The sequence below is a fragment of the Megalops cyprinoides genome, chromosome 17 (genome assembly GCF_013368585.1).
Source record: "Megalops cyprinoides isolate fMegCyp1 chromosome 17, fMegCyp1.pri, whole genome shotgun sequence".
Lineage (NCBI taxonomy): Eukaryota > Metazoa > Chordata > Actinopteri > Elopiformes > Megalopidae > Megalops > Megalops cyprinoides.
The window spans coordinates 4,341,823-4,358,496 of NC_050599.1; the positions used below are offsets into that span (position 1 = coordinate 4,341,823).

General features: G+C 42.1%; 2 protein-coding genes across 2 annotated transcripts in view; one reads left to right on the forward strand and one right to left on the reverse strand.

Moving 5' to 3' along the window:
- The window catches only part of nt5dc1 (5'-nucleotidase domain containing 1), a 61,011-nt gene extending 46,305 nt beyond the window's left edge, over positions 1 to 14,706 (reverse strand). The window contains exons 1-6 of the mRNA XM_036549523.1: positions 14,333 to 14,706; positions 13,399 to 13,490; positions 12,608 to 12,679; positions 11,960 to 12,069; positions 11,168 to 11,247; positions 10,414 to 10,495 (exon numbers count right to left, since the gene is read on the reverse strand). Coding sequence (XP_036405416.1) covers positions 10,414 to 10,495; positions 11,168 to 11,247; positions 11,960 to 12,069; positions 12,608 to 12,679; positions 13,399 to 13,490; positions 14,333 to 14,425 — 529 coding nt within the window. The 5' untranslated portion in view covers positions 14,426 to 14,706. The remainder of the gene's footprint in view (positions 1 to 10,413; positions 10,496 to 11,167; positions 11,248 to 11,959; positions 12,070 to 12,607; positions 12,680 to 13,398; positions 13,491 to 14,332) is intronic.
- On the forward strand, positions 1,452 to 10,036 carry col10a1b (collagen, type X, alpha 1b). Its single transcript, XM_036549522.1, has 3 exons — positions 1,452 to 1,562; positions 1,966 to 2,095; positions 7,483 to 10,036. The coding sequence occupies exons 2-3, from the start codon at positions 1,981 to 1,983 to the stop codon at positions 9,339 to 9,341; spliced, it is 1,974 nt and encodes a 657-aa protein (XP_036405415.1). The 5' UTR covers positions 1,452 to 1,562; positions 1,966 to 1,980; the 3' UTR covers positions 9,342 to 10,036.
- Positions 14,707 to 16,674: the final 1,968 nt, after the last annotated feature.

The following is a 16,674-nucleotide window of genomic DNA, read 5'->3' on the forward strand; positions in this document are numbered from 1 at the left end:
AAGTAAAACTTGACTAAACAACCCATGAATATCTTAAATCCATTTGCAACCTCTATGTCATTTAAGACTCCAAAAATAACACAAACAGGAGACCACAGTGGTACTGTAGAAACCAGCTCCCAGTGAAGGACGTTACCAAAAATCCTCTCACCACTGCCCTCTGGTGTAATTATCAAGCAGTGCAGCTATGAAGTGGACAGCCACAGCGGGATGCTGTTCAAACACTCCAGTAAGGAGGTTATCAACAAAACATTAACTCTTGACAAAGTCAGAGTCTGGTACTGCCTTTTAGGTTTTAACAAAAAGAAGACAACATAAAAGAATTATGAACTGGCTGATCCAGTCTTCAGCGGTGGTTTACTTTTACGAAAGATTACACAGGCAAGCACTTCCCTCTCACTCCTGGTAACAGACAAAAATATATGTGCTGATAGCCAAGCATTTTAGGCCTCAACTGAACTGTTGCCTTGTAATATCAAATCAAAGAGAAAACACTTTATGTCCGACACCCTCCTCTTCATAAGGTGTCTCTATTTACCTTTTCCAAAACGAATGACTGAAGTCTAGACTATTGCCTGAAATAGACTTATAAAAGAGACAGACAAACACAGACAACCCCAGAAAAAAAAAAGAGGAAAATGCACTCCCTTTCTCAATATAATCTCAGTGAGGCACTGGTTCCATTCAAGCATATAAATGCATCTGTAAGCAGTTCAAAAAATCCTAACATTGCAGAAAAATAATTTTGAGAGTGATGATTATTTCCACGAAGGATAATTAAAACTGAAGCATAAACCAAACACTGTTCATTTCTTTCTATAGAAGCTCATCCTCTACTGAAGTCTACTATTTTGTCAAACTTGTATATACTCAGCCAGCTGGACATCACTGTGTAGTTTTCAGCTGTAGTAAAACTGACTCAAGCGTTTATTTCTTTTTTTAAAATGGAAGGGTATTGTGAAAATCTTCCTTGACTTTCTAGAATGAGGCACAGCAATATTTAACCCACCAGTTTTCCTGATTTTACCAACATATAGCACTGCTGGACAGACACACTGAAACTGCTAATGTTTGTTAAACTTTTTTGTCTGTGTAGACATCATCTGAAACCAAGCCCTCTATAACTCTTCAAACAGGCTATTACACTTCTTTCAAAGTTACATACTTGTTTCTACACACTCAAAGTAATATATATATTCAAAAGGAGTAAAAAAGAAAAGAAAAAAAAAACACCTGATGATTCAAACAGTAAATGAAGTTTTTCTTTTCTGTGCTGTGTCTGGGTTGGGAGTCTAAACATTTAGTGCAAACTAGCATCCTGATCTGACATGCCTCCACCAGGCAGATCACACCCCTAATTGAAGCTTACATCAGTGAAGGGAGGTGCTTATATACTGGGCATTTTTTAGTGATGTGAGGGGCAGCTACGGTATAAATACCCGCTTTGGTGTTCCGCAGTTCACAACAGCAGCTCATCAGACAGACTCCGGATCAAAGGGATATACAGCATCGGCAGGGACAGCCACCAGGACTCCTCTGTTTTTTGGAGCTAAAGTATGCTGGTACGTGTGCCCTTTCTGGTTCTGTCTGTATGTGTCTGTGGTGTTGGCCCCAAGCTGGCTCACCCAGCTATGGGGGCAGCAGAGTCCGGCTGTATGGCCAGGGCGGTGGGAGAGCTCATTCTCAAACGGGATGCTATATGAGGACTCCAGATCAGGTCAGACCGGTGCTCATGGAGCCAGGATGCTAACAGCACCTGCTCTCTGGGCTGTGAAATGGAATTTTACAGTGTTGCCTTAGAACCCTGGACTTAGAACCTTAGAACACGTGTGTCCTGATACTGAGGTTTATCTGCTGTAGATTCAAAGTCATATTTGCAGTCATGCTCACAGGACTGATGTTGCTGGGGTGTAGAGGGTGATGGACAAAAGGCTGACCAGCACTCTCTGCTCCTTTCCTTTTCAGATTTAGCTTCAGAAGATGGACCTACGTGTAACAAGCGTCCTCCTTGTCCTTTTGGCCTTGGCCGAGGGGCACGGGGAGAGATATTTCGTGAAGAAGGTCACCAAGCAGCCTTATCCTGTTAAGGGCCATGGTGAGTGTGCATGTTTTACCGCATTCCACAGTGTCCAAACTGCAAGCGCTTAGAGGATTTATACGACATGGTCCCTCATGCATGGTCCTTCCTAACTGAGCTGTGCATTTGAAGACAGACTGGCAGGTATTTTCACACCACTTGTAAGTGTCAGCACTGTGACCAAGCTGGATGTGAGCAGACAGCAAGAACGCAGCTCCCTCAGAGTAAGACTTCTGATGGTTGCAGGTGCTTCCTACGATATTATTGGCTGAGCAAAACTGTAGGTTCGTCCAATGGGCTTTTTACATCAGATACTGCATTGTTCCACATGTGTTGGATGGTCACTAGAGTTCTATTCTTGAGTTCCATTGAGTACCACTTAGTACCAACTACTTTCCTTTAATCAGTGTGAGACATGTTAAGGAACAAAGCTCATTGCAGGGCGAAGATTTAGATGCAAGTCTGTTACCATCCTGGTAAAGATGTTGCTGCAGCAGGCAACTGACGTTGTAGGATACAAAATCAAATTACCATGTAACATTCAACCGCTGACATAGTAATTTCTTGATTCATAAATGCTGATTAAAACATGTTAAAGAGAAAGAGGTGTTCCTGGAGGTCATGCTGAGAGGACAAAACAAAACACTGCCAGCATTTTAAGAGGGCAGCTTTTGCACAGACTAAAAAGTAACTAGAGAAGAATGAGCATAGCAAAACACGCACAGCAATCAAAGTGGATTTTACTTTCAACAGGAATCCACAGCGTCTAGTGCTACCTCCAGGAAAACAAAGGATGTGTTTTAGCAGTCAGTTAGGCTAGATTTTATTCTACAATGTCTTCATCGAGATGACAGCGATTGTGGCCGATAGTCTAGACCTGTTGAGGAGGCTGCCATCAAATACTCTCGCTTGAAACGGCTTTAACGGTATCAAGCAGTTCCTTTTTAATTTCAAGAAATGTCCTTGGTGGCTTGTACTTCTACGAAAATCTCTTCACAAGTGCTGTTACTATCACTACGTTTTATAAGTTCTGAACCCTGTCCTTTTTATTACAAGTTTATATACTTATAAAGTTCATAAATAAAAATGGCACAATTATACGTACAACTGTGCAATATCACCCATTTAAATATAGTGCAAGCTCAGGAGTCGTAAAACCTTACCATTTCTGGAACAGGGAGATGTAATGAAATTGCCTTGGTTTAACCGGATGCCTTCATGTGGCTTTTCCTGGCTTACGTACATACTCCGATACGCACTGGGTTGGTCCCTGGGCCATATACTGCATGGAAGCTAAGTTTTGATAAATCTCCAAAACAGATGTTACCATGCCGTGCAAGGCACGCCCAAACAAACCACTTAACTGTGTATTTCAGGACAAATTACACCACAAGCGTTTAAAAGCAAACAACCTTTAAGTGATTTGGATTGAAAAATGTTTTCTTTTCCCCACTGCTTCCAAAGTATGACTACAGTTACTGATTACAGTTACTCATGAATAAAACATATCATGCAAATAACCACCAGCAGAGCTGGAGACAATCTATATTTCTGACATATTAATCCCTAAAAATTAGGAGGAACTGAATAATTATTTATATGCTTAGCAGACACCCACATACAGGCTGAGTCACATATCTTAAAATTTTACATAATATGTATTTATACAGTTGGATATGGATATTTAGTGAAGCAATTCAGGTTAATTGCCTTGCCCAAGGGTATCAAAGCAGTGCCCCACCAGGGAATCAAGCCAGCAACCTTCTGGTTATAGGCCTAGTTTTTAAACACTAAGCCACATGTTACCAGCACAGGATAAAGCAGTATTCAGACTTGAGGTGCGGCACAGAGCACTGATTCACGGGGGTGGTGATATCGGGGTAAGGAGGAGGAGGAAGTCGTCAGTGTGACGGAGACATTAAGCTTCCCTGAACGCACCAGGAGCTTATCAACAGAACGTTACAAAAAACAGCATGGTTAGGGAGCCAGGGTTCATCTCCAGGTTGTGCACCCACTGACTGCAGTCAGAAGTAACACTACTGTGGCGGGAGGGTGGAACTAAAGTGTGTCTTCGGCTCTCTGTAGCCTGCTCATTTGTGGCTTAGCTTCTGAGTGCTGCGCTCAACATACGACTCCACAGCTTTCGCATACATTTCGATGGATACAACTTCCAGTAGTAAAATTTCGGTTAAAAAATCCAAGATGTACTATTTTACCTTACAAAAAAAGCAACTTATTTGAAGAAATGTGATCATTTTAGTTACTAAAATGCCCTCTGCACTGTGAAATTACCATAACTTTCTGTTTATTTTGATAAGGATGTTCTGATTCATTTGAAAAGATTATATAAGTGTTCTTGCAGTTTGACAACACAACTTGTGATTTTTTCACAGCTGTGGATCTGACATTATATAACATTATACATAAGCATTTTGTATTTTATAAATTAACTCAACATCACTAGTCTGCTGCTACTGAAATTAATAACAAATGTCTTGGTTTTGAAAATACTCAATTAAGGAAACTTGAGACTTAGTAAAGACTGAATCTGACCCTTTTCACCCTAAGATCAAAAAATAACTTTACAAAATAACACAAGACAACAGATAAAAGAACAATAGCTAAGAGTGATGAAACTGAGACCATTACAACTTCTGGCTCCCAAAGAATTCAAACCTGTAATTCCGTAACTACCAGGGAGAGCTGAGGTTGTCACCACAAAGACACAGGAATGATCAGTGCTATCTGGAGAGCCTGCATTCTGTCCTCCGTGTCCCTGACCGGTGGCACAAGTTCAAACTCCCACTCCGCTAACCTGCCACATAGCTGAACACTCTCTTTATCCAACTCCTCTTCCCCTAAACAAGGACAATTCGTGCTCCCTACAATTATCTCCCTGACCTGCCAATCCAATCTCGGCTCTCTGTGTGAACAGATGTCATCTTCCACATCTGCCTTTCAGACAGCGTGCTGCACAATCTCTCCTCTGTTTTTCTGGAAAACTGGGAAGTAGTTCTGAGGCATCAGAGAGGAATCGCTCCAAACAATCACCTTGGCCACACTAATCACACCTTTGACCATTCTTCAGAAATGCACTTTGCTCTATAGAGGCCACATGTTTAGTTCAAAAATGCAACATTCACAAGAAATTATGTTAAATGAGAAAACATTCACTTCAAATAAGCTGTCTCCTTCACACTGAGTCTAAATCCCTTAAAATGATTTTGGGTGCTGTATGCTACTGCTTTCAAACATCCTTCAGGGTCATGGAATTCTGTCTAAGCTCATTTCAAAACGTAACAGTCACCACATCTTAGAGAGCGAGCATCTGATTCTTGTTAGATATAACACCACAACTCATCACCCCCTTTCTGCCGTGGTGACAGTCTGTGTGACCGCACCGCTGGAGTGCCTGGCAGCTTGAAGCACCCAAACACCGACCCTGGATCAGCTGCATCATTTTTTGTACAAAAGCTCTGGGGTCAGGAGAGAGGAGGCTGGTTGGCTGACTCTGGATCAGGGTGTGGGGGACCCCCCCCAGAGGAACAGAGATAAGAGGTGGAGATGGGAGGTTTATGGTGCAACTCCACCAAAGTTCCAGACAGCTATCTGCAGGTCGTTGTTTAAAATCACCGGGAGAGGAGGACACACTGTTTCACCTGTGCAGATCATTACCAGAATGTGGCACGCTAGTCTTCTTATTTAGCCTGCCTGTGTTTTCGTGAGCGGCTATTGATTTAATTCAGCCAGTGTGTCATAACAGAAAGGGGGACAGAGAGAGAGAATCTGGAACATCAGCTCTATACTAGAACCAAGTGCTTGCTTCCTTCTCCACAGTCTACCAGGCTTGTACATCTGTTCATCCTTGGCTTGAAAGCCATCGAAAAACCAACCACTCCCATTAAAACAGCATTTGAATTGTTCTGTTTTGCACATTTCTGCTACAGGACTCTTTGCCTGGAGAGGTCAATTGATGAGGTAACTAGTGCATGAACATGTTTAGCCATCAATACAAGCACAGCATGCTATGACAGCTAATGCCTCTGAGCCTGTGTTATACTCAGTGAAAGAACATGATCTGAGCATTTCTATGCCATTAGCTAATTATTTTTAATAGAGGACACTGTATTCAAACTAACTTACATGAGAGGGCTTTCTCTTCCCTTTCTACTACAAGCCCCCCACTCTTACCTTTCCGTATCTATGTAGATCAACCAGTACATCCCACTCAAGAGAACACAGCTTGTGCCGGGGGGGATACACCCACATTTCACTGACTCACACATACACACACATCTCTTGCAAGCAGTAATTTGGCTTAAAACAGGTCATGCACACAACCTCTTAAACTTCTGTGGAGAGTACCACTTTGAAATGTGGCTGTGTATTTTCTCTTGCTCACCTCCCAAACGTAATGAATCACATTTAGTCTATGGGGAACTAATGTAGACAGCAACTGTGAGTGCGCATGCTTGTAGTCAATATTCGTCTATGCACCAAGGACAGAAGATCAAAGGCTCACACTGCTTTAATTACCAAGTTACACTTTGGAGATGGAACTTCAAATGAAATGAAATGATATAATGCACTGTGACTCCATTTTAATCAAGTCATACCTCCCAAAGTGATCTGGGCAGCTTCAGTCAGCCTGACTAAATCCTGATGATAGCAATTAGGGGTGTAGACAAAATTGATTCTTCTTCCTGCTAGTTTGAAGATTATTTATTTATTCATTTATTTTGCTCTTTTTGCTCCCAGTCAGCTTGGCTGCAGCTGTACATTGGGCATTTGTTGGAAATGTCAATCTTATGTCACTTAATGTTGTAATGTAATCTTAATGTTATGTTTTTAAGAAAAAAGTTTTAAGATTAAAAGACTGGATCAAACTGATGAGAAATATATGATTAAAAGTAATCTAAATTCAAAAATTCAAAATTTTAAATTAAAACACCCAGCAAATGTTCTAGGGATATATATTTTTATGATATGTTGTGAAATCCCACGTTTGTAGATTCTACTGTATACATGTTTTTCAAAAATTGAGCAAGGTGCAATATTTGCATTTCAGTAAGACAACAGAGTAATACTTTCACAAGTCATGACGATTTTTCCTTCTGCACTGTTGTCTGCAAAGTGCATATACAACAGTGCATATTTTTGAAATCTGTGTGTTACAGGCCTTAGTTCATGATAAATGAAGCAGGAATTTGCTTTTTTATTTTGTTGGGCAAACAACCCATGTTGTCAATAATCACATGTTATTTCTTCACTTCTCCACCTCAGATGGGAAATGATGCACCTTTCCATATCACTGACTAACTAATTCAAAGGCACAAATAAGAGGAGAAATTGACTGTAATTTACCACTATGATATTAAAGAGCTCCGCCTATAATATTTTCACAGTGGCGCCATCAAAAGGTGAGCAAGGTCCTCCAGGTGAACCAGGACACCCTGGACCCCCTGGCCCCCCTGGGGCCCCAGGAAAGAGTGGCTATGGAGCGCCAGGTCCACAAGGCCCACCAGGACCACCTGGGCCAGCTGGTTACTCTGCAGCTGGAAAGCCAGGTACTCCAGGTGCCCCAGGAAAATCTGGTCCCATGGGCATACCAGGTCCAAAAGGAGAGACGGGCGCAACTGGAGCTCAGGGACCAAGGGGGATGCCCGGCCCTGCTGGGAGCCCAGGACCTGCTGGCCTTGCGGCTACCGGAAAACCAGGGCCACACGGTTTGCCCGGACAAATGGGGCCTAGAGGAGAGCCAGGCCTGAAGGGACATCCCGGTGTGCCCGGTATTCCAGGGCTCAAGGGGGAGAGGGGACACGGTATTCCCGGAACACCAGGTGAGAGGGGCGCCATGGGTCCGATGGGCCCTGCTGGGCAGCCTGGCATGCCTGGAATGGGAAAACCCGGGCCAGCTGGACTCCCTGGGTTGCCTGGGAAGTCAGGTACACCAGGTCGCGACGGGGCTCCTGGACCCATCGGAATACCTGGGCTAAAGGGTCCTCCCGGGGCTCCAGGGGTCGGAGCAATCGGGAAACCAGGTTCTGACGGTGCTCCAGGCATACCTGGCCCCGGCGGGCCAAAAGGCCCCCCGGGAGCAGCTGGAGTACCAGGAGCTCCTGGTCTGCCAGGTGTTGGAAAACCAGGTGTACCTGGAATGCCAGGGGAGAGAGGAGCTCCAGGCACCTCAGGCACTACTGGTCAGAAAGGAGAACCAGGGCCAATGGGTCACACTGGGCATACCGGTGCTGTTGGGCCTGTGGGCCCGGCTGGCCCTCAGGGTGAGAGAGGGTTTCAGGGAGTGCCAGGAATACCTGGACCTAAAGGCGAAATGGGTGCAATGGGACCACATGGACCTAGAGGACTTAAAGGTGATCAGGGAGCACAAGGGTTTCAGGGAAAACCAGGTAGTCCAGGGGCAGTAGGCTCAGCTGGTCCAATGGGACATACTGGACCTGTGGGTAGTAAAGGTGAGGTAGGCAGCCCAGGGGCACCTGGAATCCCAGGTGGACAAGGGCCAGCAGGGGCTAAGGGCATTCCAGGGCGTCAAGGAGACCAAGGGGAAAGGGGAGAAGTTGGGGCTCCTGGAGCAAGAGGACCAATGGGGCCTGCTGGTCCTGCAGGTGCACCAGGTCTAAAAGGTCACCCTGGTCTTCCTGGGCCTCCTGGCCTTCCAGGACCGGTGGCTAAAGGACTTTCTGGTCCTCATGGTCCCCCTGGAATTCCTGGGGCCAGAGGACACGATGGTCTTCCAGGGCCAGTTGGGCCCCCTGGCCCACCCGGTCCACCCGGGGAGATTGTTTACCAGAAAGGGTATGAGCACCTGAAAACACACGAGATGGTCATGCCTGCCGCCCATATCAAGACCCACATGTCCGCCTTCACCGCCGTGCTGACTAGAGCTTACCCAGCGGCAGGAGCGCCCATCCAATTTGACCAAATCGTATACAATGCAGAGCAGCACTATGACCCCTCCACCGGAGTCTTCACATGCCAAATCCCGGGACTCTACTATTTCGCCTTCCACATGCATGTCAACGGGGCCAATGCCTTGGTGGCGCTCTACAAAAACAGCGAACCCGTCGTGTTCACCTATGATGAGTACAACAAGGGTTTCCTGGACCAGATGTCAGGAAGTGCTGTCCTTATGCTGCATGAGCATGACACAGTCTATATTCAGGTTCCGGATGAGGAGGCCAATGGCATCTTCGCTGCCGATAACGTCCACTGCATCTTCGCCGGCTTCTTGATCGCCTCGACGTGATACGAGCATCTCCACACCACCTCACAACTTTGAAACACACGAACCAAACTCCCTGTTCTGCTATCCCGCCACAATAGACAGTAGGTTATTATTTTTTTACAGACGTAAGAAAATAATAACTCACAATTCTAGTTGCGCTTGGAATTACCTTAACTGAATATACAAGCAAAGGACATTAGTAAGAAGAAGATCGTGTTACGAGTGGTTAAGAGTAGGTTTCCAAAGTAATGAGAGGATGGTGACAACTGTTTATAGTTTGTTACACACTTCCTGAAAATCACTTTCTCCTTGCTGCATGTCTCAAATATTCAGTTAAGAAAGGTCCAGGAAATAATAATAAAAAAGGTGTTAAACACATTAAAAATATGGTGCTTTCACTGCTTGTAATGTTTACAGCAGTTAATTCTCATTTTTGCGTGTAAATCTGTCTTTGAAAAATGGCGTTATCTGTAACATATGCTGTATACTGGATAACCAATAAGGAAAACCATGCTTGTTTTTTGAACACATTTTTGTTTCTGCCTTTCTTTAAAATGAACATACCAGGATAAAGAAATACATTACTGGAAGAATACAAAACACAGGATCATAATCGGCCATTCAAATCCAGAACTGTGTGTCAACGGCATTGTTATATTCCCCAAGATGCATTATGCTCTGTACAACATATTGATCAAATAAAGAAATATGTCTTAGTTCTAACGTTTTGTCTGGGTCTTGGTATTATGATTCCTGATATTCTTCTTAAATGTTTTCATAGGGAAAAGGAAACCACTATACAATAATACAGAAAGACACACACCAATTGTGCTGGTAAGACTGATGAACAATGAACACCAAAAAACATTGCTCATTTCTTTAGAAGATATGAATCATAAACTATCAATCAATAACGAGCAATCCTGAATTGCATTTGCCTGAGGTAATTTGAATCTTGAGAACCTTTCTAGCAGTTAGTTCTGGAGATATCAATCCATAAATTTTCAACGGTCGTGAGTATTCTTACAATATTACACACAGAGTGCAAGTGTAGGAAGACTCCAAGGCTGAGGGAAACACAACATCAACTCACCTTTAAATGCAGATGTATTGTAATTGTGGTCTATAGCAGCAACCATGTCTTTCCAAAAATCTAGGGTCACCTCATTTCCACGCTGTTGACAATAACAAATGAGGGAAAACATGTATAATTCCAATTCATTAACATTTAAGACTTTGGACTCATATTACAGGTCATCACTCACAGTGACTAGCGCTATACAGTGGAAGAGTTGTAGCAGTGCACAACCTAGAACCAAGAAAACACACCTGTTCCAAACTAAACAGCTGGGTTATATGATCAGTGAAGCTACAATCATTTCGGCTGAATCTCAAGTTAATTCAATGTATCATCGGCTTGTTTATTTTAGTTAGTTAATTACCTCACTTTAAGGCCTGCAAATCCCAAATTTCCCCGAAACACAAACACATCAAGGATCAGGCTGAAGACTGAATGGGGGCTGCAGTCCTTGTAGCAGTTTTTATTAAATACCTGTATTAAGTGTTGTGTAATTAGAAAAGGAACTGCTTTATAATGAGGACTGACTGTTCATATTTCTATAAGACCTCTTTTTTTTAATTTCTCTGGAGTGGTGTTCATATATGCATATGTGTTGTGATACAAACAGTCCTGAACAACATATTTTACAAAACAAAAGTTCTTGCATCTGCAAATTCATCTGTGATAACGGTGCCACTTGCAAATGCACGTAAAAAGTCGTGTAACCAGTTAAGTGAAAATGACAGCAGTATCACTCAAGTTGACACTGCAAAAAGAGGAACCTTACCTTGTGTAACATATCCACAACCTTTGCGCAGAGAAGAGCCCCAGGTAGGTCAAAATAGTTGTCATAAAAATAGTATTTCGCTGAGGGAGAGCAAAACAAAGGAGCGCATTGCACACTTTCACTTAAAATTCAATTTCCTTCAAAAACATACACATTTCTGGAGAACATCCTCTGAAATTCACATTACACTTTTTTTTTTTACTCAATCCTACAATGACTATGACAGTAATATGAATAAAATATGAATGAGTGTAAGTATAAGATGATGTAACTCATTCACAACAAAAGTACACAGTGGCAACCTCAGGTTTCTGATGTACAGGTATGGGGCTTCACACAGCATGCACTGCTTATTCAATGTATATTTTTACTGAATGGATCACCCAGAATACCCACATACTCATGAATCTCATATACAAAGTACATTAAGTTAAAACTTTAAAACATTAAGCTCAACAGTATATATGCATTTGAAAATTTACATGCGCAAATCGGAACCACTGCAGCTGGTTAGTAAACGCTACACCATTATTTAAGAGCACTTAGAACTACATAAAAAGCTATCAATTCTGGCCTAGAATTTTGTTATGGCAAGCAATAAGCATGACCAGTTTAAGTAAGTTGGAGTTTTCTTCACCTGCTGATCAAGTGTTTGAATTTTGATTTTTATTTTGTAACAACTGATTTATACTGCTGTATTAAGTAATACCTTCTGAAATGACAGTAGTTCAGTAAAAAAAAAAATGACTTATTAAAAATGATGTTTCATCGAAATCTCAAGGAAAAGCGTACCTGATCTTGTGTATGAGGTATTGAGGCTATTGAAATGCTTCCATTCCCTCTTAGGACCATAATGTTTAATAATATCTTCTGTGCTTAGCTCATTGGTCCCGTGAGTTGCCCTAAACAAGGTTTAAAACAGCAAAGGGGTGCAGCAATTAGGGGATCAGATGACTGTGGTCTTCAATGCTAAATGAGACACCTGTTATACCCCTGAGAATGGTACTTACTCTAAATATCTTAATTAAAATATCCAGGCACTGAATATACATAATGGTGGTTATACGTAAAAATATAATCTATGTAAAGTGCTGATTATGATCGCATCTGCTCACAAAATGAAGGAGACTGTGGTGCCTTAGCCATTAAGGTTTGTGCACTAAGGTCCTGCTTTCAACAACATATAATTATGAACGCTTTACAACAAGAATAACATGAGACTGTTATTAAATTAAAATCAATTGCAAAATATAGGAATGATTTGATTAATCTGTAGCACAGTCACGTTTATGTACTAAGCTGGCATCTGCAGTTGATATATTAAAATACTTTCCTTGTTGGCTTTGATTCAAGATGATTACAGTACCAACAAACTATCAATCATTGACAGTGACTCATTCAGAGGTGGCTAAACATCAGACATCGAAGATTAACAATTACCTTAAAACTGTTCCGTCTTCAGCCAGTTTAATAAGGTTTCCATCTTCTAGATCCACCACTAAGCCCTTAAAACTAGAAAAATGACAAATTACACATATGTACATACTACATAAATACAAACACTACATAGAATATATGTACAATATGGAATATATACACTATATGGACAAAAGTATTTGGCCACACCCGTTTTTCAGGGTTTGGGCTAGGCCCATTATCTCCAGTGAGCCCACCCATGGCCCGCGAGCTGGAGTCTGTGACAGTATCAGGTAGCATTTCCCAGGCTAATATAAAGATTAGTCGGGCTGGGATTTTACTGTTAGACCAGCAAAGAACATTCTTGCTTTTAGCCTGGATGGAGAACTTCCAGGCTAAAAGACTCCCCCCCCCCCCAAAAGAAGTGATGTGCTACTGAACAATCTGTCATTTGAATGACCCACTAAACTGACGTCCCAATACTCTGTGGCCACTCATCGAAAAAAACAGACTGACCCATTCGCCCCTTTTAACAGACCAAACAAATGCTTAGCTCTGCACCTCAGCTGATGTATGATGAGCATTTAATGGATGCAGTGAATCACTGCAGTGGGTTACCCCACCCCAGGGAAAAGCACACCCATATCCAAATAATGTTACATGAATTGAACCATGATGACGATCATCATCATCATTATTAGCTATTACATCCAACTTCATCCTCTTGCTTCGCCGGGCGAAATCGTGAGTGCTGTTTTTTTATGATTTCGACATTCGCTCAGTCACCGCATATCGAAAGTGGTTGACTGACTCACCAGAAATCCCATGTGGCAGGAGTTAGTGACAACAGGTCTTTGTCGTAGCCCTTGTACTCCACGAAATACCTGGCGACGCTCTCGTAGATCAGCTGCAATGGAACGCATCGCACGTCATGTGACAGGTGGTAGGCGCAAACCGTGAAATTGCGACGACTCAAACGGCAGGGAAACTTGCGGCTAACTAACACAACAAAACCAGATGATCAGGCCTGACCACATTAAACTGACGGCAGAAATATGAACGGGCTACCTCATGCAATGCTCTTCATGAGCGTTCCGGACTATGGATAAGAGTCTACGGACATGGGTAGCAGGATAAGGACGAGCTCTTGTGTGACCCAAAATTCATGTAGCTTGCGTCCTACATATGGCGTTTTCTAGCTGGCTAGCTGACTGCCTCGCCTCATTTCTGCATCATATTCAGCGAACCAGCTGAATGCCACAGATGACTGTCTGATCTCAGTGTTAGATATACTAGCTGGCTAATGACATCAGTCTACAACACGTCAAGATAGCGAAGATATATGCAGTCAGACATTACAAATGAGCAGTTTTGCAACATAAAAGTGCGTTCCAAAGGCAAAGGTAGCCCTGTGCTCCCGCGACGGCTACTTTTAGCTCAGACACTGATGATCTATCACTGTAAGCTCAGCACACGACAATGTTGCTTGGCTCCATGCTAGCAAGCTAGCTGCCTACTCGTAATTCTGTCTGCAGGTATCAAGTGGCTAACTAGTAAGCGAGTCAGCCCTTGGTGGTTACGAAATGCACATACTTTGCCACAATTACACCTAGAAAACAGCCACTTCATGTTAGCTATCTCGCTAGCTTTATCATAGGAGTGCATTCACGTGCACAACAAGACTGGCACTAGCCAATGCTAACCATAAGCAGCCAGTAATATGCTTCGCAAATTGTGCTCAGAACTCACCCTGGAGGTTTCCTTTAAATTGTAGCGACAAAGAGTGTGGTCCAAATCAAAGCCAATAACATCACAGTCTGCTAGAGAGAAGTATTCGCTCATTGTGTCAGGTGTACCGACGAACTGAAAACGTTATGTATGTCAACTTGCACGTCTAACAGGACTGTATGTGACAATGTCACAGACACCGCTGTAATCAAGGTACCCGCAGCCTCCAATACATTCGTTTGTATCACAACACGTGGGATGGGTACACTGCCACAGGAAAGTGCTGTTTCAATGGGCCTTCTTACACTTAGCGCAAGAAATCTGAACAGATCAAGCCGCTGTAATGCTGCTGTATGCAATTAATAGACACGACCGTCAAATGTTAAAGTGAAACGTTTTCAGGTAGCTCGGAATTTCGTACCATAAAAAGGGGGAAAAATGCTGGCGTGAGTAACTTCCGGGTGAAAATACCGTAGTATGACATATAAATGCGCATTCTGTACAGTAGCATGACACAATCTGCACACAGGTGACCCTTGCCATTCGCGGGGGAGAAGTTCTTGAGATTCCTGTGAACGTTCAGCCATCCATAACAGGCGCGCAACTTGCTAGGTTTCCTGATTAAGTGTCATATGGCAAACTCTGGACCAGCGTAAGAGCAAAAGGTGTTACTGAGACTCTGTGGGTGAATTTTTAACTACAGAGGAGTACCAATGTCTGAAATTTCACCATGTATACAGTTACCAGCAAATAAAGAGAAAATAACTCTTCTTAGTTAGGATCTTGCAGTCTTTCATATATGATAGCCCACTATTATATTCTAAATGGTATCCAGCCCTGATTTTTAAGCAAAAGTAAATAAAAGTATATAGTTGCCAATCTTCCCCCCATTTCCCACATAATGTGTTTTAATTATTTTCAGACAATTTACTTGAAAATATCACTTTTTTTCTCTTGTTCTTCATCAGATTTTTTTTTTTTTTTTTTGCTTGAAAAAGTGTACCCGTTTAATTAATTCTAAATAATTATACACACAATATGCAGTGGACAATGATGAGGACAGAATGGGTGATATGCACAATATTAAATGAGATGGTAACACAGATCATTTTGACAGTGATGCATAAAGGTACATTGGTCATTGGAGGTTTTCCAGCTGCAGAACATTGTCATCGTATTACCATTAAAATGATCTAACAGGTCAAGAAAGTTGTGCATTTACAGAATAAATAATTGTCTGGCATATGTATGCATGTGATAAAACCTTTCTAGGCGACTGGTCATTTGAAACAAGACAGAATGGAAATGGCAATACATGAAGTACACAACAACCATTACTTTGAATTGTCTTTATAACGGCTTGCATTCCTGCTGTACCTTCATGGAACTCCAAGTATTTTCATGACAGTTTAGACTTCCTCTGACTCCCCTTCACTGTGGCATTAATAACTGAGCATTATCTAATAAAACTTATGTTAAGAGAGGGGATTTAGCATTTAAGCACTAGCATTTAAAATGCTATTTAAAATGAGCATGTAGAATGTCTAAGACCTTGCAAAACAGGGAAGCTAATATGTACACATACTAATAATACAGACCATATTTCATCCTTCTCCCCCTCTCTCTCTTTCTCTCTCTCTATTATACTTGTCCTTTTATAATAGCAGAATTTCTCTAGATCTTTTGAATTTCACTTGTGAACTTTGTTGAGACTAAACTGCAAATATTTTATTGGAGGTCTGGTGATTCAGATGATCAGTTGAGATTACTTTTGGTTCAGTTAACAATTTATTTGTAACAATTAACAATTGCTTTGAACCACTGCCATCTTGGAATGCCAATTCTGAGCCAAGTTTGACCTTCTTGGCAGAGGGATTCGGGTTTTTGGCAAAACTTCAGGGTATGTTTTGGATTTCATCACTCCCTCCATCCTGACATGGGCCCCAGGACCAGTAGATGCAAAACAAGTCCACAACATAATGACCCCCACCCCCAACACCCATCCCCGCCGCTCCACCATATTTCACTGTAAGCACTGAGGTTCTTCCTCTACATAGGCTTCACCTATTTTATCCCAAACACAAAGGTGATGTCCACATAGCACAATGTTATCTCATCTGACCAATAAAACCAATAAACCCAATAAAATCAATAAATCAAAACCAACAAATCCATTAAACATAAAACATTTGTGCAGCCACAGATTCACACAGCCACAATGTTTCCCAAATGGCACCATATTTCAAGGATGGAAGTAATCACATGCTTTAATATCTGTGCAGCAAATTGCCAAACCTATTCAATGCACTTATGTAAGTTGCGCTTAATAAAAGTGTCTGAAAAATGACTACATGTAAATTTAA

What these genes read in the sequence shown, in the direction of transcription:
- col10a1b (XM_036549522.1), top strand. Translation starts at nt 1,981, where the DNA reads ATGGACCTACGTGTAACAAGCGTCCTCCTTGTCCTTTTGGCCTTGGCC. An exon ending in TTATCCTGTTAAGGGCCATG is followed by an intron (nt 2,096 to 7,482) that starts GTGAGTGTGCAT and finishes ATATTTTCACAG; the next exon opens with TGGCGCCATCAAAAGGTGAG.